The sequence below is a fragment of the Tetrao urogallus genome (genome assembly GCF_951394365.1).
Source record: "Tetrao urogallus genome assembly, chromosome: 3".
Lineage (NCBI taxonomy): Eukaryota > Metazoa > Chordata > Aves > Galliformes > Phasianidae > Tetrao > Tetrao urogallus.
Genome location: NC_136815.1, coordinates 63,512,674 through 63,538,894, shown reverse-complemented (window position 1 = coordinate 63,538,894; position 26,221 = coordinate 63,512,674). Strand labels below are relative to the sequence as shown.

General features: G+C 37.4%; 1 protein-coding gene across 1 annotated transcript in view; it reads right to left on the bottom strand.

The window, feature by feature from the left end:
* Positions 1-26,221, bottom strand: part of TMEM245 (transmembrane protein 245) — a gene marked incomplete at both ends in the record, with an annotated part of 70,179 nt that overhangs the window by 22,918 nt on the left and 21,040 nt on the right. Inside the window, 7 exons of the mRNA XM_079533571.1 lie at positions 2,663-2,808; positions 6,637-6,759; positions 12,207-12,338; positions 15,248-15,346; positions 16,120-16,210; positions 18,623-18,705; positions 20,038-20,142. Of these exons, the coding sequence (XP_079389697.1) occupies positions 2,663-2,808; positions 6,637-6,759; positions 12,207-12,338; positions 15,248-15,346; positions 16,120-16,210; positions 18,623-18,705; positions 20,038-20,142 (779 nt within the window). The remainder of the gene's footprint in view (positions 1-2,662; positions 2,809-6,636; positions 6,760-12,206; positions 12,339-15,247; positions 15,347-16,119; positions 16,211-18,622; positions 18,706-20,037; positions 20,143-26,221) is intronic.

Genomic DNA, 26,221 nt, shown 5'->3' with positions numbered 1-26,221 from the left:
GCCAATTTGGTGTCATCTGCGAATTTACTGAGGGTGCACTCGATGCCCTCATCGAGGTCATCTATAAAGATATTGAAGAGGACAGGCCCCAGCACCGACCCCTGCGGAACACCACTCACGACCGGTCGCCAGCTGGATTTGACTCCATTCACCACCACTCTCTGCGCCCGGCCCTCCAGCCAGCTCCTTACCCAGCCAAGAGTGTACCCATCCAAGCCTCTGACTGCCAGCTTCTGCAGGAGAATGCTGTGGGAGACAGTGTCAAAGGCTTTGCTGAAGTCTAGGTAGACCACATCAACAGCCTTTCCTTCATCCACCAGATGGGTCACTAGATCATAGAAGGAGATCAGGTTGGTCAAACAGGACCTGCCCTTCATGAACCCATGCTGGCTAGGCCTGATCCCCCGGTCACCCTGCACATGCCGCATGATCTCCCTCAAGACGATCTGCTCCATAACCTTCCCTGGCACCGAGGTCAGGCTGACAGGCCTGTAGTTCCCCGGATCCTCCTTACGACCTTTCTTGTAAATGGGAGTCACATTGGCAAGCCTCCAGTCATCTGGGACCTCACCAGTCAACAAGGAGCGCTGACAGATGATGGAAAGCGGCTCGGCTATCACCTCCGCCAGTTCCCTCGGCACTCTTGGGTGGATCTCATCTGGCCCCATCGACTTGTGACAGTCCAGCTGGAGCAGTAGGTCTCTGACTGTTTCTTTCAGAATCGCAGGGGGGTTAGTGTGCTCCCCGGCCGAGATTACCAGGTCAGAGAGAGGGGTATCCTGAGGATAACTGGTCTGACTTTTAAAGACAGACGTAAAGAAGGCATTCAGAACCTCCGCCTTTTCCTTATCCTCAGTGGTCACATTCCCAGCCTCATCCAGCAAAGAGTGGATATTCTCCTTTGTCCTCCTCTTACTGTTAATGTATTTATAAAAGAGTTTCTTATTCCTTTTCACACCAGCAGCTAGGTTAAATTCAAGCTGGGCTTTTGCCTTTCTGATTTCACCTCTACACATCCTAACAACTTCCCTGTATTCATTTTGAGTGGCCTGTCCCTCTTTCCACAGGCGGTAGATTCTCTTTTTCTCCCGGAGCCTCAGGAATAGCTCCCTATTCATCCACGCCGGTCTTCTTCCCCGCCGGCTCATTTTGCAGCTCAGGGGGACTGCCTGCTCCTGCGCCCTTAAGACTTCCTTTTTGAAGAGCAACCAGCTCTCTTGGACCCCTTTGCTTGCTAGGACTGAATGCCAGGGGACTCCCCCTATTAGTCCCCTGAACAATTCAAAGTCCGCCCTCCTGAAGTCCAAGGTAGCAGTATTACTATTCCCCCTCCAGGCTCCACCGTGAATCACGAAGTCTATCATTTCATGATCACTCTGTCCAAGACAGCCTCCAACCTCCACATCTCCCACCAAACCTTCCCTGTTTGTGAACAGCAGGTCTAGTGGGGCAGTTCCTCTCGTGGGCTCTCCGACCAGCTGTATCAGGAAGTTGTCCTCTACGCATTCCAGAAACCTCCTAGACTGCTTCCTTTGTGCTGTGCTGTACTCCCAGCATACGTCAGGGAAGTTAAAGTCCCCCATGAGGACAAGGGCAGGCGACTGTGCAGCTTGTGCCAGCTGCTTATAGAATACCTCGTCTGTTTCTTCATCTTGATTTGGGGGTCTATAACAGACGCCCACCAGGGTGCCTGTCTTGTCAGCCCTTCCTCTGATCTTTACCCATAGGGATTCAACATTATCGTCCCCAGTCATAATCTCAGTAGCGTAAAAGCATTCCCTAACATAGAGAGCTACACCTCCACCCCGCCTTCCTTGCCTATCTTTCCTGAAGAGTTTATAGCCATCCATTGCAGCACTCCAATCGTGGGAGCAATCCCACCACGTTTCCGTTATGGCTACTAGGTCATAGTTTGCCTGCTGCACAATGGCTTCCAACTCTTCTTGTTTGTTGCCCATGCTGCGTGTAGTAGTAATAGTTTGTAGTAATTTAGAATGGTAGTAACGTAAGAAGGATAACTAAGCATGAAATGATGTGGATGCACTCCACAGGTACAGCAAAATAGTGTTTCAAGTGAGGTAAGGATAATGCTCCCCACTTTTCCACTTTGCTGTAGTTTGGTAGACACAGTGGAGAAGTCTTGAGGAGATTATGAACTGGGTCCCTATCAGACAAAATTGAACTGGAAAATGCACACCAGGAGCCAATCTCACACAGTCCAGCTGCACATGGGTACTTAGTCCTCAAGATTAGACTAAAAATAGTTGCAAGTAACTCACTCCAAAATGAGCACTGTCCTCTATTTCAGCTGTATTACTGTATGAGTCTGCTCATACAGAGCTATACTAGCTGTTAACACCATCACAGCTGCTGTCACCATGCTCACAGATGAGTTTGGACTGTGATGAGTGGATTAGTTTGCTTAATAAAATATTAGCATTCACTACAGCATCAACCTCTACATTTTTGTTTCAGGTAAATCCAATCGAACTGCTCTTAACAATCAAGGTGGGAAAAATGATCAATTCTAAATTCTTGAAAAGAGGAGATCAGTAACTCGTGTCTTTGAAAAACGAGCTGCTGTAAGTAACAAGTACTTGCAGTTGAACACTTTTTTTTTCTTAAAGAATTATCCAGAAAGGGCAACAGATCAGAAGCATACCTTATTGCTTCCTCCACAGATTGGCCAACTATATTTGAGGAAGGACCTGGTTGAGACAGAGGCGTCAGGCTTATCACCCACTTCACCGGCTTGTAGTACTCATCACTAGAACTCAATAGGTAGAACAGCGTGGTCAGGAAAATCACCTGCAAAACAAACAGGAGTTGTAAACTGAAAGACAGTAAATACTTTAAGAACTACAACATGCACATATTTTTCAGAACAGTGAACTTGACTGAGAAGGTACAAACTACTATTCCACAAGCTTGGAACACAAAGAGCTAGAAGAGTAATTCCACTCCTACTCCACTAAGGACTTAACTAAACAGCAAACATATTTTAGCCCTTTTCATCCTCTTCACAAAGTCAAAGTCTAGATCAAACAACCAGATGTTGATCTATATTGATCAACCATCTAGACTGTTTTTGTTTTTCCAGCAGAGACCTATACAGCAGATCACAATATTACTAAATATGAACACCTATTCTTAAAAACACCTATTCTTAAAAACACCTATTCTTAAAAACACCTATTCTTAAAAACACCTATTCTTAAAAACACCTATTCTTAAAAACACCTATTCTTAAAAACACCTATTCTTAAAAACAAAGCCAAATAAACTGAGTTGTTTGGGGAGTTACTGTGTGGCTGGTTATGGGATATAAATTAACCAAAAGCCCATAAATAGAACATATACAGTTTTTATTTGCTGAGTATCCTCTCCTATGAGTTTGAAGATAATTTTGGCAGAAGCCACAGCAGTTGTACTCTTTCAATTTAAAGACCAAACTATACCATGAAATCATATTAGTTCCTTGGTATCTTGCAGTTCACAATGTTTTACTTATTTTCCTGTCAGTGGGCTCAGCAACTTCTTCAGGTAAAGAAATATACATAATATACAAAAATACAACCAGCCTGAAATAGAAAACCTGAAACAAAAAAAATCCATTCTACTATATGCCACTGGTAAAGTATGGCTCATATTTGCTTCATCTGCAAGCCTTACTTCTTTTGTCTGTCTCCAAGATTTAAAAAAAAACTCTCACTTTTCTTATTCCAGCACGCTGGAATAAATAAAATCCTCATCTTCTCATAAACCAAATTGTCTGACCAACAGAATTCTCTTAACTTTCAACATTTTATTCTGTCTGCAGACATCTCATGCATTTCCTCTGCACTCTCTTTGAACGTCTTCAGTAAAAAAAAAAAATGCAAGCAGTATAACGTGCAGTGTTAAGTTGCTAGCCTCAACAAATCCATCCATTTATCATCTCTGTTCCTAATTCATTTCTACTCAGTAAAATGTTATTGTTTTTCCCCTCACCATAACCTTTAACTTGGAAGTCACATTCAACTGTTCACCCAATATAACCTCTTTCCAAAACATCATGTGCAGACAGGGACCGTACTTCATCTTCCCGAGTATTTAACTTCGGCCTTGATGATAAATCAATCTATCAACTAAAGCAAGTCACTATTTCAGCCCATTTGATCAGCATACTGTTAATATTGATTTTGAGATCATAAAAAACAAACTAAATCAGGCCCTGATTTAGTGGGAAATAACCGATCACCAGTAACAACATCAGCTATATTTTCTTACAACTGCAAGTAAAACCTAAAACTTGAAACACGTTTTAGCATCCTCAGTAATGCTGTAAACATGGTTGTTTTCTCCTTGGTAAGACATGCCATTTCTCCTGAGCTACTACAGTGTTTTCTTATGTAACTACAAAACTCCCTATCCTGAAGGAGGCACCCAGATATTGGTTAGTCTTCCTTCAGGTGGGATCCGGCTGCAGATCCTCATGGCAGTGAAACTTGCAACAGAAAAAGCCGAGTATTTCTATATGAACAATAACCTCTCATCTTGACACTCACAAAAAGTACACTGAAAAATGGCTCAATTAAATCTTGTTTTATTAGTACAGCTACAGTTAAATTCTTAGAATGCTACGCCTTGAGCAGCTTAGTGCATTCAGGGAATGAGGAAATTAACAGCAGCAATCAGACAAAGCTTGATTATCTATGATGTGAGAAGAAAGCCTAATTTAAGGCAGGCAATGAACAAGAGCTGGAGATCAGTTAAAGTGTCAACAAGCACAGCACCAGTACTGACAGGAAAAGTTATTCTTTCCTAGTGTCCACGAAAGAAACCTGCTTCCTGAAGGAGCAATGGATCACCAATACAGACACACCCACTTCAACTGCACAACCCAAAGAAGGCATCTGGGATGAACAGCAGTAGAATAAAATCACGTTAAAGCAAACTAAAAGCTATGAAAAGATAGGAAACCTAACTCAAACCTTTTTAAGACAAGATGCATGTAAAAGCATCATACAAAATAAAATTAATTTTAGATCAGTTAGTTTTTGGTAGATAAATGTATTGGCTTTAGCACAGAAGTACTGACATGACAAGAAGGAGCAGCCACAGAATATAATTTAACATGAGCAGCTCGCTGACTTTTCTTAAAATGGTTTCAGTAGAACATTCAGCAGTAAAACTGTATGTCCCTCCTCTACCTCTACAGGCATTTGAAAATGTTGACATCTGTTTGACAAGGTCTCTAATATTTTAGGCATATTCTAACCAGAAAGGCTAAGGCCCTCATCCTTCCTGGTGTGACAGAGGGGACACCTGCGCCATTACAGAGGAAGGATGACCACTCAGTGCTGGTTAGATAACTATATTGTTCACAGATATGTGTTGCTAGCTACTGTAGATTTGAGTTTTAAGAGTTGCAATTTACGAAGCTGAAAATTTGTGAATTAGAAATCTCACAGGTTGAAGTGAAGAATGAGTGAAATCACATGTTAAGAGTAGTCTATACATAGGGGATTGTACGTTTATATTTTCCTAATAAGCTCATAAAATGAAGCTTATTTTACAGAATATGTTGTCTTGTAAATTTCAGAGATCCGAAAGGGACTGTTACTCAGATTCAGCCCACAACACAATTAGAAGTAACTGAGTAGGCTTTAAGGCATCCAGTCTTTAAAAGAGCAGCATATAATGAATCTGATAAAAGCCACTGGACAGCTGATGTTAAATTTTGCATCTGAGCAATGACTGCATTAAGATGATCCGCAATTTGAATTTATCCTTTTCTCAGATACCATTTCCAATGCGTCACCACAAGTGAAGCTGTAAATGAAGGAAGAAATGAAACACTGCCATGGAATCTTGCTGTTCTCCTCACTAACTAAAGAAGAGGTAATTAGAAAACAACAATAGTGATTCTCTTTAGTTTCAGGCAGTCGTTAAATTAAGTCTTGCTGCTATTTGTTCTTTCTTAAATATTGAAAAGAACTCACACAACTGCCTTGAAATATCGTTAAACATTACTTTGATTTTACAACACTGTCTAGAAAGGCCTCCTTTCCTGAACAAGCATCATGACGGTAGTGCAGTTAAACTGGCAAAACATCTATTTTTCTAACAAACGTTTTTCAGTGTTGAACTAGTAACTAGGACATGGATTTCAGTGAGGCCTTCAAGATCTGTATTTATTTAGTTAAAATGGAATAAGTTGTAGGTCAGAGTTCTTAATATCACACACTGAGATCAAGATGTTCATAAGCTTTCAGCAAAGTTCCATTTAACTTATTTTTTCCCCACTTCTAAAGGCATTACTTTGTTTAAGGATATGCTTACAAGAATACGCCATAAGATTTCAGCAGTTATTTTGGGTATAACAAGTTACAGCTCAATATCTACATGGCCAGAAACAAAGAGCTTTCAATGAATAGAACGATGGGAAGACTGCCCTGTCCTCAACATGGAAATTACAGTGTGGATTTAGGGTTCCTTTGCCTAGGATGTTCCCTGAATAACGGATTTGAAGGTTGCAACATCTCAATTCGGTAACGTTAGAGAACACTTTAGGTTTGATTTTCAATGTTACAATATGTGCAATTTGGTCCCTTCAGTAAAACCAATCATATAAACACATAGCATAGTACTTACCACTGAAAGCACAAAATTGAGAAGAGCTGTCCCACTATGGAAAAGGATCGTCACCAATGTTGTAACTGTAGTGAACAAGAGGCTCACATTCCGACTCATCACTATCCAGAGAGACTCTAGGATCTAGAAAAAAAGCAAGGAGTGCAAAAATCAAGCATCAGACTGAATTAGTTAACATACAGAATTGCATTCAGAGTCATTCTCTTACCAAAAAAAAAAAAAAAAAAAAAAAAAAAAATCAATCATCTTCCCTTACCCCCATATTGCAACAGGTAACATTTAACTGGCTGTTGCCTTTGCTTCGGCAACCTCTGATTAATGTCCCGTCGTGAAGTGCTCAGACAGCCACGGCCAAATCACACGCTTTTATGACACCAACGTGGTGAGCGGCAAATGGCACTTATTGCAAGCAACACACTCTTCTTATAGTTGTCCCTTATTTCACAGTGCTACCAATCATCCTTGCTACGGTTATCTGTGCCCAATAGATGTGTGACTTGTCTTGTCTTGCCATGTCTCATCATGGTTTCTCATGAGTCAAGGAGCCCCCGCAGAGCCTGATGACTGTTACAGCCCCCCTTTCACGTATTGGCTAACCACGCAAGGGGCCCACACAGATTACGCCTGGTTACGCCTGATGACCTTGACAGCCCCCGCTTTACGTATTTCGTTGACTACATCTCTAACTTGCGTATTTTGTTAACTACAACTGGCCAAAGACAAGACCCTAAGTAGATATTTACAAAGTTTTGGGGAATTCTTCTTCCAGCGCTCAAAATAATTTCATCATGTAAAACCGCATAAAATCTAGACTATGTGACATTGTTTACTGTGACTTGTGTCACCACCAATCGAAAGTAGATCGCATCTTGGGAGAGAAAACTCATCTTTTCAAAAGCGGAAATGCTAAAGCACAAAGAACATCACAAAGTAGAAATGAAGCTGAAGGCAGCTTCAAATCAAGTAATACAATTACTACTTTAATATATTTGTTCTAGATGTATGTAAATAAGTTGCATAATTTTCATAATGTCTGTAGACAACTATACAGGAGATGATTTTGCACAGGGATGCAATAATTAGTCAAGTAGTTATGGAAAACGAATCAATCAATGCAGGACAACCTATTAAATCTTTTAGGGGCTTGGGAAACTGACTGCTTATTAATTACAGATACTACAGAGTAGTTTTGAGATATGCCTTTAAATAAAGGATATCCAGTATAGCCAAATTAGTTTATGTCTGGATGCACATGCAACAAGCTAATTAAGGCAGTAACTTCAGGAAACAGATTATCTGGCTGGGAGGTTTTCTTCCAGGATAGTAAACTCCTCAGCATAGGCTATAGCTGTGTAACAGTTTCACTACAAATTTTAGGCTAAGGAGCTCAGAATCTGGAGTAAACAACTGCAATTAATTCAAATGCAGGAATCAGGTGGTTCAATCAATACTGAGAACATTTCTTCTATGAGAACTTTCTTGTTATGTAGAGTCATTCATCAGAGCTGCTGAGCTAAGTTACCACTACCACATACTTTGAAATATGCACAAACAGCGCCTCTCAGTGATCTTCAGTTTGACCTATGAAAGAAGGGCATGTTTTGAGACTATATTCATCTGTAGAGTAAGTTCCCCCTAACATAAATTCACAATTACTTATTTCAAAATGTCTCATGAGAAAACAGACACTGCAGACACTAGTCATTGCTGAATATGTTATCAAAAAGCACTCAAAAAATCAACTAACAGTAAAAAAGCAAAACACAAGCCCTTACACTTCTGATTTCACAGTGATGTTTGATTCCTAAACTTCTTTTACTAAAAGGAATACATGGGACTGGAATCATTATGAAGAACAGATGGTATTAGCTATATGCTTATGTAATTACTAGAAGAAAATCTGAGGGACAGAAAATAATGTTACAATATGAGAAAACATTACGATACAAAATTGAGCATCTGAAATTGGATATCAGTCCAACTCGATTTGGAATATACATTTATCAGTCACTGCTAAAGGAACAGACAGAAAAGCCTAACTGAGCTAAAGCCTTCTGTATATATTTTAATGGAAGGTCTTCTGTCTTCTTGTCTGAGAAATCTCTGAATGAAAAACTGCTGGTAGAATGATGAATACTCTTGTGAAAGAAGCAAGATCAATTTAAGGAAACATGAGCAATTTCTCATATAACATTGAGGGAGTTTTAAGTGATCATTCACAGATTTGGTCAGCAACAATTTGCTTTTTCAAGGTTTCAAATATTACAGAAATGGAGTAAAAGTTACAGATGGAAAAACAAGCAACTGAGGAAGGATTCTCATCTCAGGATACAGTGTGAGGTCAAAAATTTGAGGCAGATGAGAGAACCTACTCTAGTTCTCCCCTAAACTGAGAATAGGACAGAACAAATCCACCCTGGAAATACATCACTGGAAGACCAGTTTAGTACTCTACTGCTTCTACTTAATACTGAAAAAATTCAAAGAGGAAACACATCAGGAAACACCCTTGGAAAAACCAAAGCTATTAAGAAAGGAAAATGATGATTTGGAAAAGCTTACCTTTATATTAAATCTTAAGGCAATTTAATGTTTATATGGCAAATTGCTTCAAAATGATAAGATCTACCTACATCAAACTAAAGCTACTAGAGGTACTACAACAAACAGCACATTCTGAGGGAAGTACAGAAGTCTTCTGTGCTTTTATCTGATGATCATAGTTCAACTCCTGAATCAGTGCATACCGTTATGGACAAAATGAGTGCCACTAATTCCCCTGCACAGGTATACCAGTGATTTAACTGTATGCTTTCAACTCTAATATTCAAGTTTCTTCCACTATGGGAAGTGAAACTTTTTAATTTTATTTTATTTTTTAAGTTTTTCACCTAGCAGATACTCCTCTTTTTCAAGAAGAAGAACACTTCCTATTATTTCCATAAATGGGAAAGAGCTTATCTGCTTATAATTGCAAGATGACATTGTCTAACAGCTGTGTTTTAAAAGAACATACAGTGATCAGTACTATTCTGAAATATTTCAGAAAGTCATGGGACTAGCAAGAGTTATTCTATGGCAAGCTCTAGCCACAGTCTATGTATAGGTACGCATTACATACGAGCAGTATAAACTTATTCTTTTTAGAAGTGAAGGAAGTCTCCCTATAGCTGCATATTCTTTACAGTTACCACTTTCAATAGTCTGTGTTTAAAAACAACGCCGAAGCAGTTTCAGGAATTTACATCTTGCTGTATGCTTAAGAATTACAGGTTAACACTGATTTTAAGTGTCCAAAAGCAGAAACATCCTATAGTTTCAATTATAGCCAAGACACTTAAAAACTCCTCCAGCCTGTAAAGCATAACCAAAACCTAAAGGAACAAAGAACCTTACTAAACAACAATATCCACAAAAGTGCAAGAAAAAAATCCAAAGAAAAAAAACAAACAGCAAAACAAAAATAACCTGCCTAAACTATTCTCCAAAAAATCCCCACATCGTTTAAAATATTGATCCTTTCCAGTTCAATATGCTGTTCTATAAACTCACTGCTCCTTTTCTAAGCATCAAGAGAAAGACTGTCACTCTCTCACAAAACACAAATCTGGGAAGCAGTAAGCATCTGTTGTATCCAAGGATAAGTGAAAACCTTGCCATCAAATACCAGACTTAAGTTAGAACTATGATTATTTTTATCATCGCCAAGACTTAATGGTCTGGACAAATACACATCAGATCTTTATTGATTTTCATTTGAAACAGTGGGATTAATATTTATGCAGTGGATTTTTTATGAGCTAGCCAGTAAAGAAAATGCTACCCAATAAGGAGTGAAATCAGGATTTAGCATTATACACTAGTGCTGACTGGTTTACAATCTGTCATGACAAATCTATGTGTATGGAGAAAAAGGACAGGTGCCTCCCCAGAGATGATTAATAATGAGTTCATGGACGTAAACAGCAAAGCAAGCCAACTGCTGGCATTTTTCCTTTATTTCTAAAACCAAACTTCAAGATAATGTAAAGCATACTAGATTGAGAAAAAATTTTAATATTGACCTACCTCAAACTTAAATATTTATTCTCTTTTCACTATTTCTCCATTATTTTAGCCTACTTAGACTACTGATACATGCACACTATGGTTTCTAAGCACAATGAAGCAATGAGGTAAAGGAAATGGCTAGCACCTGTTGCGTAGTTCTGTTTCACTTACTCTTTCTTACCTAAAAGCAACACTGATTTTAAATAATGATTTGCTACACATTTTTGTAACGTTTCTTCAGGTACGTACAGTCAACTTTGAGAAAGAATTCAGCAAATTTTCTGTATTAGCTGAAAAGGTTTCATTACTGTAAAAAGTTCCTCTCAACTTCTTGACTCCTTATTTTTTAAATGATAGAAACTGTAACCATTTAAACAGGAGTTGAAGGAAAACAAGGCACACACACTCATCACTCAAGATCAACAACTGGCTCAAGGCAAATAATAGCTTAAACTGCATCCACAAAAGATTCAAGTTAGGTATAATTAACACTCTTTCAAAATGGATAAATATTAATCTTTAGATATTTCTCAATTACAAGAAATGTAACAATAGTTCAGGTCAAAGATGAACTGTGCAGGGAATGAAAGCATGTTACACGCTTCAGATTCAACATCGTTTGTTAGACAAATGTAGTTGCTTCCCCTCTTTTCACTTCCCATGTTTCTTCTCTTCATAAGGTGAAAAGGTCCAGTGCATTAATCCAGGGACTCATACAGTGTAAAATATTAATTTCATTCTCCACAGAACTTTCATAAAAGAGAAATAAAGTTGCTATCAACCAAACGAATAATAATTTCAGGAAAAAAAGACTGTACAACACTTGCATTTACATATGTATTTTACATATTTGTGTATGCATGTCACAAACTTATTGGTCAATATATTTAATTCATAATCCAGACAGATTACATATTTAAAACAAATTTAAACACCACCAAATCTACACTTGGCATACATTTCACATAAAAATAACACTGAATCAAACTAATACTTGGCACGCAACAAATTCCTAGAACAGACAGATGAAGTAAGAACAATTCCAACCAAATGATCTCTAAGAAACAGAAAAGTAAACTACAGAATATGAAGAATTTAAACCAACTTGCAGGTGACACAGGTAATACTACAACAATCTCAACTAGGAATAGGTTTGAAGCTCGTATCACAGAATCACAGAACCACAGAATCCCAGGAGTTGATGATCTCCAGAGGTCCCTTCCAAGCCCAACCCCTGTGCTAAAAGCAAGCTCCCTACAGTAGGTTGAGCAGGAAAATGTCTGGGAAGGTCTTGAACAACTCTAGAGAAGGAGATATCAGTGAAGACACTGAAATCAGGAGCTTTTCATCACAATTAATTCTTCTTTGTAGTATGAATACTTCCAAAGGAAGACAAAAATTACTGCAAAGGCACTTATAAACTCTACCAGAGTTTTCATGTACCTGCATGCCATATCCTTAGCAAGAGGAGTAGGAATTAAAACAAGACCAAATTGGTAAAAAGGGCAAACAATACCTACCGAAAGAAATGTTTCAATGTTATCATGAACAAATGAAGCAACATCTTGCCAGTCCAGAATATCTCCAAGCCAGCTGTTCTGACGGTTTATGTGCCATTTGTGTCCTTTGTGTCTTCCAGAATGCGTTACATTCTTAAAGAGAGAGATAAAGATACAAAGGTACCATATATTTGAATAATTAAGACAAACATGAAAAGCTAAAGACTAAGAATTTCTTATAACATGTCCTCTGTGTACCTAAACTGTTAGGTCTGCTTTAACTGATATCTTCAAAAATCACTGGAACCAAGGAAGTATTTTTCTGTACAACTGGAAAAATAAGAGCTGACAAAAAAAACTATAGTTAATTATCTGATGTAATTACAGTTATATTGTACTAATGCATCTCACTTCAACATTAGTGTGACAGCTTGACAAAGACAGTGGTATCTATTTTGCTCTTTAGGAAAGCAGAGAACAAAGAAGTAACAATTTCAGTTACTGCATATATAATTTGCTGATGGCAACACATAACTTCTTCCATAATCCATAAAGAATAATAAAAGAAGACACAAGAAGAACTATTTTTCTCACACTGTGTCTTCCATTGGAAACATTCACTCATTCAAAAGCTACAAACTAAACCAGAAGTATGTAGGATTTCTTTTGACTACACAGCTTTGTAGCTGCAAAACAACAAAACAACAGGAACTGATCGTAACAGTCATAAATACAGCAGGCAGTTGCTCAGGTGGCTACATCCGAATTATGAAGTAGATTCTGAGCAACAGAACCAAACAAAAAACCTCACAACTGAACGGGCTAAAAGGAGAGGTTCTCCTTGAAGATGACACTTTAATTGCAGTTGCCATCATCTTCCAAGTGATTTCTTCTTCCATTATTATACATAAGCTCAATAGCAATTAATCTTTTACAACATCTCCAGAACTTTTTAAAATATATACTATTTGCTATCTGCTGATCTTTTCTCAAAGTGGAAGTTAATGACTGAATCCACATTTTGTTGGCAATTCTTCCTCAACTCTGCAGCTTTCGTGTAAGAATATTACCTTACAGCCTAGAACAGGACTATGCAGGCCTCAGAATAAAGCATAATTATGCTTGTACTAATGGAGAACTTGAAAGCTCCACTGAGATACCATTAGATTTGATACAGATGTCTTAGCATGCTGGAAATATCATATGGTTTACTAGTTTTCAGTTACTCTGAAAGGCTCCATGAGGTAACTGCAATACTACAGGAGGAAACAGCCAGGAAGTCACCCAAGTTTAACTTGTAAATGGACATGGAGCATGACAGAAGGAGCAAGATTACAAATCAATTTTGGGACAGTTACCTGCAGCCCTCAGATGAGTGACAGCCCATCATGCCCCTGCTAACTTAAGGTCTCTAATGTGCAACTAGTAACTGGAGAAAAAAAACCTAAGACCACAAGTAGCATCAATCTACTCCTGCAGATCTTTTTCATGTTTTGATTGCTAGGGAAGCTACTTGCCACTGTGCTCTACTACAGCATTTACAAGATCAAAACCTCGTAGTCTCCCCCCAAATAACAATCTGCAGAAAAGAAATAATATAATGTAACTCAGAGATTCAACATACTGACGCAACAATGTACTTCTGTGGCACATGCCCAATTGAACCATACAGAGCCGCTGCACATCTAGTTACAACACCAAAAGCATTAGCATTTGGCTAAATATACAACATCGACTAGTCCTACGTTCTTTTCTTCCAGCAAAATCTCTTGTAAAATGGAACAGCTTAGGTAGGAAGAGACTTTAAAGCCTTGGTTGCAATCCCACTGCCATCAGCAGGGCTGCCACCCACTAGATCAGGCTGCCCAGGACCCCATCCATCCTAGCCTCAAATGCCTCCTGGGGCATCCACAGCTTCTCTGGGAAACTGTGCCAGTGCCTCATCGCCCTCCAAGTAAAAAACTAACACCTAACATAAATATTACCTGTTTTAATTTAAAGCCATTCCCCCTTGTCCTGTCACAGTTTGCCCATGTAAAAATCGGTCTTCCTCCTGTTTATACGCTCCCTTCAAGGACTGCAATATCGCAACAAGGTCTTCCTGGAGCCTTCTCTTCTCCAAGCTAAACAAGCTCAACTCCATCAATCATTTTTCACAGAAGAGACACTCCAGCCCTCCAGTCATCCTGAGGACCCACTCCAATAGCTCTACATGCTTCCTGTACTGGGGGCCCCAGGCCTAGACACTGTATTCCAGATAAGGTGTCATGAGGGCAGAGCAGAAGGGGACAGTCACAGCCTTTGCCCTGCAGGCCACCTGTCTTCTGATGCAGCCTTCCAGACTGTGAGCACACTCTACCAGCTCGTGTCCTTTCACACCAGCCATCTCTTTGCTGCATGACTTTGCTTTTTATTCTGCCAGCATCTGTCCATTCTTCCCCACAGCAGGCAGAGAAGAGAGTGGGAATGAAAGAACAGCTTCCTACTTTCAGTTCTTCTGTAGATATAGTTTTCTCTCTTTTACATTTTGCTATTTCAAATGCATCACAGCTAATGAATTGCTTTCTTCTTCCTTTACTGGCAAGAAGCATTGACATCACAAAAATTTAATTTTTATCAACTTTTCAAGATTCAGTGTGCAGAATCAGAATTCAGAGAACCCACTACTGGAATTCACAAAAAATGCATTTAAAGAACAACTTTTTCATTTAAAATTCAAATCAATGAAAGATACACAAATCACACAGAATACCAGCTTTTTCCCAACCCCTTAGTATAACAAAAATTCAAAAGAAAGTTCTGAACTAGGAGTGACTAAATATGAATAATGAACAAAGAACATATTAAATGGCAGGCATAAAAACACGTTGAAGGGCATAATTCTGGATATACTCAAACTTATGCACTTGGGATTTTGCTTTGTTTCTTTGTAAAATCAATTTTGTATCATTATGATATTTATTCAGCAGTTCAAGCTTCTTGCTAATCTTATATGCTTAGCATAATTGTCTCAAGACAGTAAGTGATAGTTTATATAAATATAATTTAAACAAGCTACCCACCTTCACAAACCAACAATGATAAAGCCTGTCCCAAAGCTCCAGCACTTGTTTTTCAATCACAGCGGTGTTGTTCACTTTTTCTCCTAAAATTTTATGAAGCTGAAACATATACAACTCTTATTACACAGGACAGAAGGTAGCTGGCATCTACTGACAAACTCAAACGTAGACAAATCACACAGAATTATCAGAATAAAGGCATAATCCAATCCCAAATAATTAGAAGACCTGAGTCTCAGTATGGAATATACTCTTGAAATCGATATGATTCAAAACAAAGATTTTTTTGATAAAACATTCTGCTACACTAAGCTGAAGGCTTCTATCTGCACTGAAAAACTACTGCTGCCTCTAAAATGCTTAATCCAATTTATCCCTGATCTTATTCAGAGTAAACATTTCAAACTATGTGAGATGCATGCAATCTTGGCAAATTCTCCTGAAGAATGTTAATTTAAAAGTAAACAAATGAAATATAAATTTACCACATGCAGTCCATGTAGAAATTAGAATACACGTGGTTAAAAAAAAGCACATTTTCTAAAATTGGACAGTTAAAGTCAAATGAAAAATTAGTCATCTTTATTTGATATATTTTCACTGGCAATCTTACTAAAATGAAGATAGATTTTTCAGCTCTTATAAACAGACATTTCTCTAATTAGAAAATCTATTGAAATCACTCCCACCGCCTTCCTTCACTCACAGACTGAAATTAGAAAGAATAGATCTGCTAACAAAACAGTTAATCACATGAAAAACAGGGTCACAGAGAAAAACCTTTTTATTTCATTTTTACTTATACGAAATACAGGAGTCCAAAACGTAATTTAAAAAAAACAAAAAAAAAAACCAAGGGAACTGTTTCTCACCTTGTGTGTAATCCATTCTCTGCCATATTGGTACACATTATTTGCTGCTGAGTTGAGCGCCTTCTGAAAAACCTGGGCTTCTGGAAGCCAGCTGTTGTATTTCATTTTTTTTTTTTTTTTTTAAGAAGAAAACAAAGTTATCTGCTACATATTTTACCCATTTCATTACACCTGAAACATATTACCAATTAACATACAGAAACAACAAAAAATAGCTAAGAACAAATGAATGCATTACAGCTAGAGTACTTTGTTCTTATGTGTCAAAGAGACAATTTTTTGTTAAGCGGAGCACAATTCAACATATCATATGCCATTACATTTGTAATTCACTACGGTACCCACAACCTTAGCTCAATTGCTATCTCAACGTTTTCAAAAGAGCCTTATTCATATTTCACCCTTATAATTTTTTCTAGTGTTCTAGTTTTCTGAAAATATTACATGAAGCAGTCTTTTCTAGTTACAAAGACATCCTTCTCAATTATGAGCTGAATGCAAATTGTCAGTTAATGTGATTCTCTGCATAAGCAAGATGAATTAACAGGTTACAATACCACTTATTTCTAAGACTCCAGCAAGTTATCTGCTTACAAGAATCTTCATGTCACTTCCATGTCATGTCACAAATCACAACATGACTCATGTCACTTTCAAATAACAGACTTATTGAGCTGCCAACATTTCAACAATTCTGAATACAGGGAGTGCATTCCCTAACTTTTTTTTGACACTGTCATTCAATTAGTGATGTTAAAGCCCTTCAAATAAAAAAAAACAAAAGGAAAAAAAAAACGTTTGGGAATTGAAACTGCTGCATTTCTTGAGTTAACTCAATATGGAATCCTTCCTGTGCATATAACTCTTCAGAAATGTCGTCAAATTCCAGCGCAGAACATTTCAGTAACTCATTTCTAAACATAATCTACGTATTAAGTATCAAGCTCTGAAATCTAAGCTTGTTAGATTTGACAGAAGGTGTATTTATTCCTAGTGAATTAATATATGGTGTTTTGAATGCTTCTAATTTGGAGGCAGAAACTGCAAGTAAACATCCTAAATAAAATTCTGCTAATTACTCAGCTAATACTCCAGAATCCTCAGCATGTGAGTAAGCTTTGGACTTTCAAACTTCCATTTTCATTACTCCTACTTATTTTCATCCTGTGGCAAAATGGGAAGGCTAAATGATACAGCAGATGTCACAAAGGAATAAACAGATGCATTTAAGTGGTCTCTTTTAACCGAGATTACTTCAGTTTTGCTCAAACGTTATCACAGCATTTCTCAACAACACCATTTTAGTTATATTTTTGAGAATTCCCCTTGCTCCTACAATACAGTTTCTTTCAACCTTATTAAACCATTGCCACTTCTGTGAGAAGGTGCCCTTGACAATGTCACCAATTCTCATCTAGGAGATGATTTTTTCCCCATGAAGTGCCCTGACTTATTTTCACTCAAGGTCTGTTTAGCCAAAGCAGAACAAAAGCAAATCTGAATAATCTACCTTTATTACCTATTCCCTCTCCACTGTTAACACAATCAGTTTGCTCACCACTGCACTCTTATTATTCATCTATGTTCATTTACTTCATAATATTCTCCCTTCCTTAATATTTACCTTGTTTTAGCTGTAATCGTTACGTATATTGTATCTAGAGTCTTTCCAGTGTACATAATATCTGCTCTAAATAGGAATATCCTTTCCTAAATGATTCATACCAAACTTTCACTATCCACCACTCTTTCTATCCCTGAACTCTTTTTTGGTTTGATCCAGAAACATTTCTTTCAAATTCAACTCTATCAAAGGCAAATTCAACTCTGTTCTGCAGTCAGCTCCCTACATGGAAAATATAATTCAGCTTTCAGCTCGGTCTTTTAGAGCATTCTTCACCATTACTTTTCTTTTCTGGGCAAAAGTGGAAGAAATTTTGACCACTATTCTCTGTATTATGCAAGTTTTTTTCCTCCAAAATTTTAACTACAGAGGTTTATTCAGCAGTCCTTCTCCACCAAAGCTCAAACAGTTCTCAGATGAGATACCACATGCCTCTCCTGCAGAATAATGGATAAACATTGCTACTTCCTGACACTTCAGCTTTTACATCTGCCTGCAACAGTCACTCCCATTTCTGTTCACCTACAGAATTAAGCTAAAAACAAAAAAAACAACAAAGGAAAAGGAAAAAGGAAAAAGGAAAAAGGAAAAAGGAAAAAGGAAAAAGGAAAAAGGAAAAAGGAAAAAGGAAAAAGGAAAAAGGAAAAAGGAAAAAGGAAAACGGAAAAAGGAAAAAAAGGAAAAAGGAAAAAAAGGAAAAAGGAAAAAAAGGAAAAAGGAAAAAAAGGAAAAAGGAAAAAAAGGAAAAAGGAAAAGGAAAAGGAAAAAACCCTCCCCCCAGAAAAAGAAACAAACAACAGAACAACCAAACTATCTGTAAGAGCACCTGGAATCTTGTTCATCCACCCTATACTATTCGCTTAACTTCAGCATTCTTACTTTGCCCATTCTGGGTGACTGGCTACTGTCTCATTGATCAAGCTGCTCGTGACTTGAATCATGTGAACACTCTCTTGATGTACCTAAATTAAATACAGAGAGAAGAAATGTCAGGTAATGCAAACTCGAACTCTACCTACTTTGAGAGTCTTTTTGTTTTTTTTGGACTGGGTGGGGATGGGCTAGTAGCCCGTTTTTGACAGACTGAAAGAGTAATTCCTAAAACTCAGAAGACCCACTGTGAGCCATGAAGTAGCATTAACTCAGAAAAGAAATCAATGTAATAAACGACAGTCTGTTCTGATAGTTTTGGTCACGCGCTGTTTAATTAACAATGGCAAATGGAAATTTAAACCCCATCTCATCAACTAGAAAAATAATACCTGGGGATATTATAGCAAAATAATATCTAACTACAGCTGTGCTGTCAGAGAAGTACTAAAATATGAAACATTTAAGTTTCAGGTAGGACTTTCCAAGGTATGGATCAAAGAACCGTAAAAATTAATCAATGCTCAGTTCTAATATGATCAACCACACTAAGAAGTGCCTCACCAAATTAATTCTTCAATAAGAAAATAAAAGACATCATATATAAATATCTTACTGTTTCTTTTCTGACTGTAAAAAAGCTTTAGGCTGGAATATTTGCACAGCTTTTAAAGCCTTCAATTTTAAGCACTCAATATTATGCAAGTTTACTTTTCGGAGAAATGAGACTGACATCAGAATCAATCTGATATTTGTTTCACAGCTCTATTCAGGCAAACCATTCAGATTCCACTGACTGCGCCAAGTAAGAATACAGCTCCATAAAAAAAAAAAAGGGGAGGAAAATAAAAGGAAAAAGCAAAACAGAACAAAACAGAAAATATGGGTGACCTCTTCTGGTGAAAAAAAGAAAATCAACCACAATTCAAAAATGAATTGCAAAGAGCATCTGAATCTCAGCACATTTTAACTTCGAATGGGATACTATGGGGTTATTACAGACAATCACACAAACAGACAAATACACCTTAAGCGTTTTACAAATACGGTTTTGATGCAAAGTAAATTAAAAAAAAAAAAAAAACAAAATAAAATTCTAAGCAACTCTACGACTGACATGAAAGCTGTAACCAGATGCAAAACAAAACTGTTACATTAATACATAAGCTAACAACTGCACTTCTAGAATGAATTTCAAATATCCAAATGTCTACAGATTGGTTTTGTTACATATAAATATATAAATAAATACATGTGCATTTCTCCTCAGAAATCTTGGAATGGTAATAAATTTGACTACAGAACATTTCATTCCTCAATACTTCAAAAGGTTCTTTAAGCTACACAATTTTGCATAAACATCAGTAACTTTCATTCAGCTTTTAAACATGAGCTCTGTGACAATGTTCTTCAGCGCACCGTACCTTTGCAGTAAGGAGCAGGGCTAGGAGAAGGGTTCCTATCACTAGCAAAAATATTATGAAAATGCTGATTATTTTATCTAGCATTTTCTCCAACCACACGATCATCTGTGCAGAAAAAAAAAAAGAAAAAAATCATGGCATATAAACTAATCTCCAATGAAAGCAACGTTAGATGCTATCTGGCAGCACTGTTATCTTTACTTACAACAGGAATGCAAAATTAGGCTCTAATCAAACTGCATTAATGCTCAAGCTTTGAGATGGACAATTAACAAGCAATGTTAGGATGATTAAGGCCATGGTATGACATGTGGTTTTGCAAACAACATTTACACGTTACCACAAGACACAGCAAGCTCTCTGCAATGCAAATAATAATTCAACATTTACTTAGCCGACCTAAAGAGGCTGCATTCACTTCAACTACCAACCTAGAAACTGACTTTGTTTCCTGTCCTTCACCAACTTGGAAACTTACGGGTACTATTTGCACAGAAGTTAACAAGGCATGCTGTTAAGTATGACCATGACTTTGGAACCTGAATAGCTAGTAGCTATCCAAATGACTACTGAGATATTTCTGCAAATAACCAAACGTTTAAAGCTGCTGATCACCTTCTGAACTTAAGCTGAAGGCTTTCTAAATTACTAAATTTCTAGTCAATTATTCTGTACTGAATACTTTCATCACATTTCAAACTGGAAAGGATTCTCAGTACTATATATGAATCAGATAAAACTACTCATACATGGAACAAGCATGTTTGTTGTTCCGTTGGTTTATGGGAAGGCACATTCTGTACATGTCTACAGGTGACAATGATACCACTTCAGATTAGAAAAATTTTGCTGATGTCATTCAAAACATGAGAACTGCTGAACTACATGACTATTCACAGTGCAAGCTAAGCTTTCTCATACATCAATTGACTATCCACACAAAAAGTTGAGAAAGCTCATGCAAGTATGACCAAGCACATTTTTCTAGCTTTTATATATAGTTCAAGTACCAAATTTTATTTTTATTCCATCTGGCATCAAAAAATACAATTGTAAAATCTGAGCTTTAAGAGAACCAAAGTTAATGACAATATGCAGGAGAAGAAAGTATTTCCAAGTGAGTATAAGTTACGTATCCAGAGATTAGGATGATAACTCTTTGCACAGAGTTCTTCCCAAACTACTGAGCTTACCAATGGTTTACATTTGTAAACCACTTCTTCCCTCACTATTTACCCCACTCCTACATAGGAAATCAACAACCAGTAACTACTATGGACTGCTGTATGTCTGAATTTCTTAACACAGAAGTTATATCTCCTGCTTGAAAAGGAACAGAAGCTCATCCTGTAACATTTAAGCAGTTAATACACATAAAGCTTTGAGAGGGAAAAAAAAAAAAAGCTTAAAGTTTTTACAACCAATTCCTTGTTTGATCTGAATCACGACAAGGATTACATTCAGCATTTTAGAACTGTTATTAAAAATACTGAAAAAAAGCTGGAAGAAAGCAAACAGGAACTAATGCTGAGCCAGCAAGTTTCTATGGCAAGATCTACATGACCTGCAGAAAGGAATTCTGTAGAACTGGAAGGAATCTGCAAAACCTTACGCCTTGGATATTTTTAACATTTTCCCCCCATTGCTGAAATATCTCTGCCATCAGAAATACCATATGCTGGGGGGAGAGGTTACTTGCCTGTGGCAATAGCGCAATTTTCAAAAAAATTCTGACTAATTTCTACTTGGGGCTGTTAACTCTTTGGAAACAAGACAGAAAACAGGATTTGCTGTGCCCTTCCACATTTCACATGAATTAAGCAAGAGAAGCAAAAATGAAAGCCCCTCTTTTGAAGGTGAGAATCAAAAACTATCCCTGAAAACAATCAGTGGCCAGGAAGGGAAAATTTATGGCATGCGTTTTAAACTGAAGTTATAGAAAAAGACAATAAAGCTTCCCTTGCTGTTCCTTAGTCAAAGTAAAAAATAATTCTTATTTACTTTCTAAGTTTGAGACTAAGTAATGAGCTGATTTTGTCTCTTCTAGAACTCGAACCTGTCTCACTGCTAACATCTCTAGCTGCGTGAGAATACCCAACAGGAAGAATCTCATCCAGCAGCATAGGCTGGACTTTCTACGTGTTTTACCACCATAGCGACTACTGGAAAAAGAAAAAGCTCTAAAAAAAATCAGGATGAGGACCCTCTGAACATCACCAGCAAGGATCTTTACTTGATGCTTCTCACTGCAGGTTGGAATTATAATGCCTTTGAAGTGCAGCTGCAACATGTGTGAAGCCTCAATTACTTTTAATCTAGTTAGCAAAGTAATGGCCATGCTGATGCTGCACTAGCATAGACAGCAACCTCAGGCATGCAAGCCCACTTTGTGTTTATTTCTTGGGCAGGTAGCCTATGCAATCTACACGGACGCCAAGTGCAGCATGCCTATGGGTACCTCAATCACATCTCTCACAGCCTTAAGAAGATCAACATTACACAACTGTTACAAGCAAATCAGAGTAGAGATCCAAATTGGATTCAGTATACTCATAATAAAAGCAAATGCACAACATTATCTTAAGGTTATATTTATTCTGCCTCCTTTAATTTGCTTGCTATTAAGCTTCCCTCCCTTCCTCTACATTTACCTGCAATCCTTCAGCAGGAAGCGCTCACCCTGGCACACTCACATTAAATAATTCATTGGTACTAGCTTAGTACTGCATGTAAGTTAGAATGCTAAATTCCTGCGTGCTTGTACTTACCACTGAATCAGGCCATCCCTTTACATCTCTTCTGTAAATCACAGACACACACACAAATACAAACACACTGACTAAACACTAGTCATCAGCCAGAGATCATGAAGTTCTAAATTCAGTTCTGAGCTTCTTCATCTAAAAATCAGTTAACAACAAGAAGCTGATGCTGCCACAACATCCAAAATTATGCAACGGTAAGCAAAGCCAGGCTCCTAAGCTACAGAAGGTCACACTTTTAAAACCAAACTGAGAGGTTAAAAAGTTGTGATAGACTGACTGCAAAAAGCTATCTTAAATTTTCAAGGTTTTAAAAGAAAAGGCATCAACTTTAAAAACACTTTTTTTAGAATATATCTCAAGGTAGAAGTAAGTTTCTAAGCCAAGTTGCACTCTTTTAAAATGCCTCTCAAATATCTTCAAGTACGCCCTGCTTACAACTTTCATATCATGATACAAACCCCATTACAGTGAGCTGCAAGAAGACTTCTGATCACATTTACCAATCACGAATCACACTATCTAGACAAGTTACGCAGTAAGATCCATAATTTATGAATTCATATTTTAGTGTCCTCAAACTGCAAAGCCATCAGAACATTTTTTTAAACCATTTTATGAACTGCACTTCACACACAGTGACACATACCTGGACATCCGTTCCACTTTCATTAACTGTACATGAAATTACCAACAAGGGTGATTTCTTTCTAAACACTATTTCACCACCTATCAGGATTCTTTTTTTCCCCATACCTTTTTAGACAGCAGACTTGATAACATTTTCCTCTGGTTCAATTAATATTAGATATCATCTTATTAATATCATCCGGTGAGAATAAGGGAAGGTTATAACTGTAACACAACTCACACTATGAGGAAATGAATCATATGAACAGCTAAGTTAACACTGGAGAACAATCTAGATGAGCCCACTCATACTTATGTCCGTCCAACAACAACAGTATTTAGTAATCCTAAAGATTCCTGCCATGTACAATGTCACAGAACAAATCATGCAAACCCTACCTATTCTCCACTTTGGGCGGTATCTGCACATTAAACACAATTATACATCATTCTTGTCTGCTAAAGAAAAATTCAAGCAGCTCTTTGACAGCTCTTGGAACAAGAAGGAAAAAAAGCTAAGGTTTATCACCAGCAGCCCCAGACAGTCATCACTTCAGACTCTGTCATTTGTGCGACTGTCAGTGGATTATCGGTAACTTATGTTAGCATTCCCAAACATAATTCCCTGCAAAGTAGCAAAAAAAGAGAAAGGCCCAGAGGAAGTAACTTTTCAAGTGACTGCAGCTGTTCTGTGTTGTAAGTCTCCTCCATTCTTTGCCTCTGGTAGAGCATTTTTTTTAAAATTAAGAGGAAAAAAAACAAAACAACCCTCAAGAACCTGATATATTTCTTGTGTCTTCTTGTTTTGCTTTTTTCTTTACCTTGACTATAATGCTATCATTACTTGCTTATCATGCACAGAAGTCAACATTATATGCAACACTACAAGACTACAAAGATCTCATCCTATAAAAATATGAAGTCAAACATTAGTTTCAAAATCATCTCCTGGGAACTACATAATCCTCTTCTAAGAAACTGTATCTGTAGGTTTTTGACCAATAATTCACTTTTCTAATATAAAAAACACCAAAAACTCAGAGTTCAAAGTAATAGCAAGTAAATTATTCTTACAGCATATCGATATTTAAAAAAAATAAATCCATATGACTGAGTTTTCAAAAAAGCAAGTAAAATTCAGAGACACGAGTAGTGAAAACTGAGCTTTTACTGGTGATTCACTGAACTCAGCAGCTCACCTCAAGCGTGCAAACAAACCAATCACTTATCCAAATTTTTATGAAGGGTTACGGTACAACGTGTTTATTGATCACAAACCACCTAGAGAGAAGAAACACTGCAAAAACAGGAAGTAAAAGCACAGCTTGAAAACAGCCAAATTATATTAAAAGGCAAAAGAAAATTTGAAATTTGCCCTTTTAGTGGGCAGTTATAACTGAAGCATAAAACAAGCAACTCTACCCTCTTGTTTACAAACACAGAAGCCCTCCCAAATACACAATCCTAGCTCAATGATTAAATACTTGTGATTAAACATACTGAATTCATTATAACTGCTCAACCTACACACTACTTGCAGCAACACTCCTCATCTGTCATCCAGCAGATGTCAGCTATCTAACTACCTTCAATTGTTTAAAAGAACCTTGTGGAGGGTTGTCTAAGTGCCCTTCATGGCCTACATGATCTACTATTCTGCTCCATTTGTTTTCATTATCACTTACAACAAAGGTATTTCAGGTACCTTTCACAACATGCAAGGTAGATCTACGGTTTCTTCTTCAGTTGTTACTAAATAGAATTGGTAAGTGGTTGATAAAAAATTAAAAGCGTTTATAAACCTAGAAAGCACTCTGATTAGCCCAGTAGTACTGAAGTGATAAGTAAGGACAGAAGTTATGTCCTTAATAATAATGTTATGCTGAGAGCGTACCTAATTTCTACACATGATACTTAATCTATTTCCTCTCTCTCAGTTACCTAGTTTTCACGTTTTATCACATTCTAAATTTTCCTTGCCATAACTCTAGAGTTCTTCACGTACACATCCAACAATGACACTGCCCAGGTCTCAGACATATCACCACACTGAGTTTCCCAGATTTCAGTCACACCTGAGACCAAACAGAGACTGATTCGGTTTCAATTTTTCTTGGGTTGATGATTTCCCAAAGAGCAATAGTCCACTGGGACTGATCAAGATGAACCACATCTACCGAGGAGTAAATTTCATATATAACACATGACATACTTTTATAAGCCAAATACGCACTAATATTTTAGCTATACCAACATTTTTGTTGTTTTTGTGTATTGTTTTTTTTTTCCTCTAACTAGCAATCAGTTCTCTTTAGAGTGTCACTGGATTCAGCAGGTACTCTCATTTCACTTGTGCTACACTATCACTGAATATACAGGCCAGTTTTGCACTTCAAAGGGAAACATTAATAGCATAGACCAAAACCAGGCAATGCACTGTGTGCAAGCATCTATTTTCCCAGCTTCAAGACTGCACTTCAAGCCCTAACCCTCACCACTCCCACATTAATTCATATAACTAATGCTTTCCCTGAGCAGAGAACAGATGTCTAGTCAGGGAATTAACTCATTTTGTCAAGCATACAAGTCAGGAGTAGGAGTAGATCAACCATTTTGAAATACAAGTGCTACTAAATCAAACTACCACTTGAAAAGCTAACGCAATATTCTGTTGTACAAAATGTGTAACTATATGCATTTACTTTAGTAGAAGACAAGAGATCAGGTATAATTATATGACCTTCCGTAGCTTATGTCAAGAGCTGGAAAATTAACACTTGGGAGAGAAAACT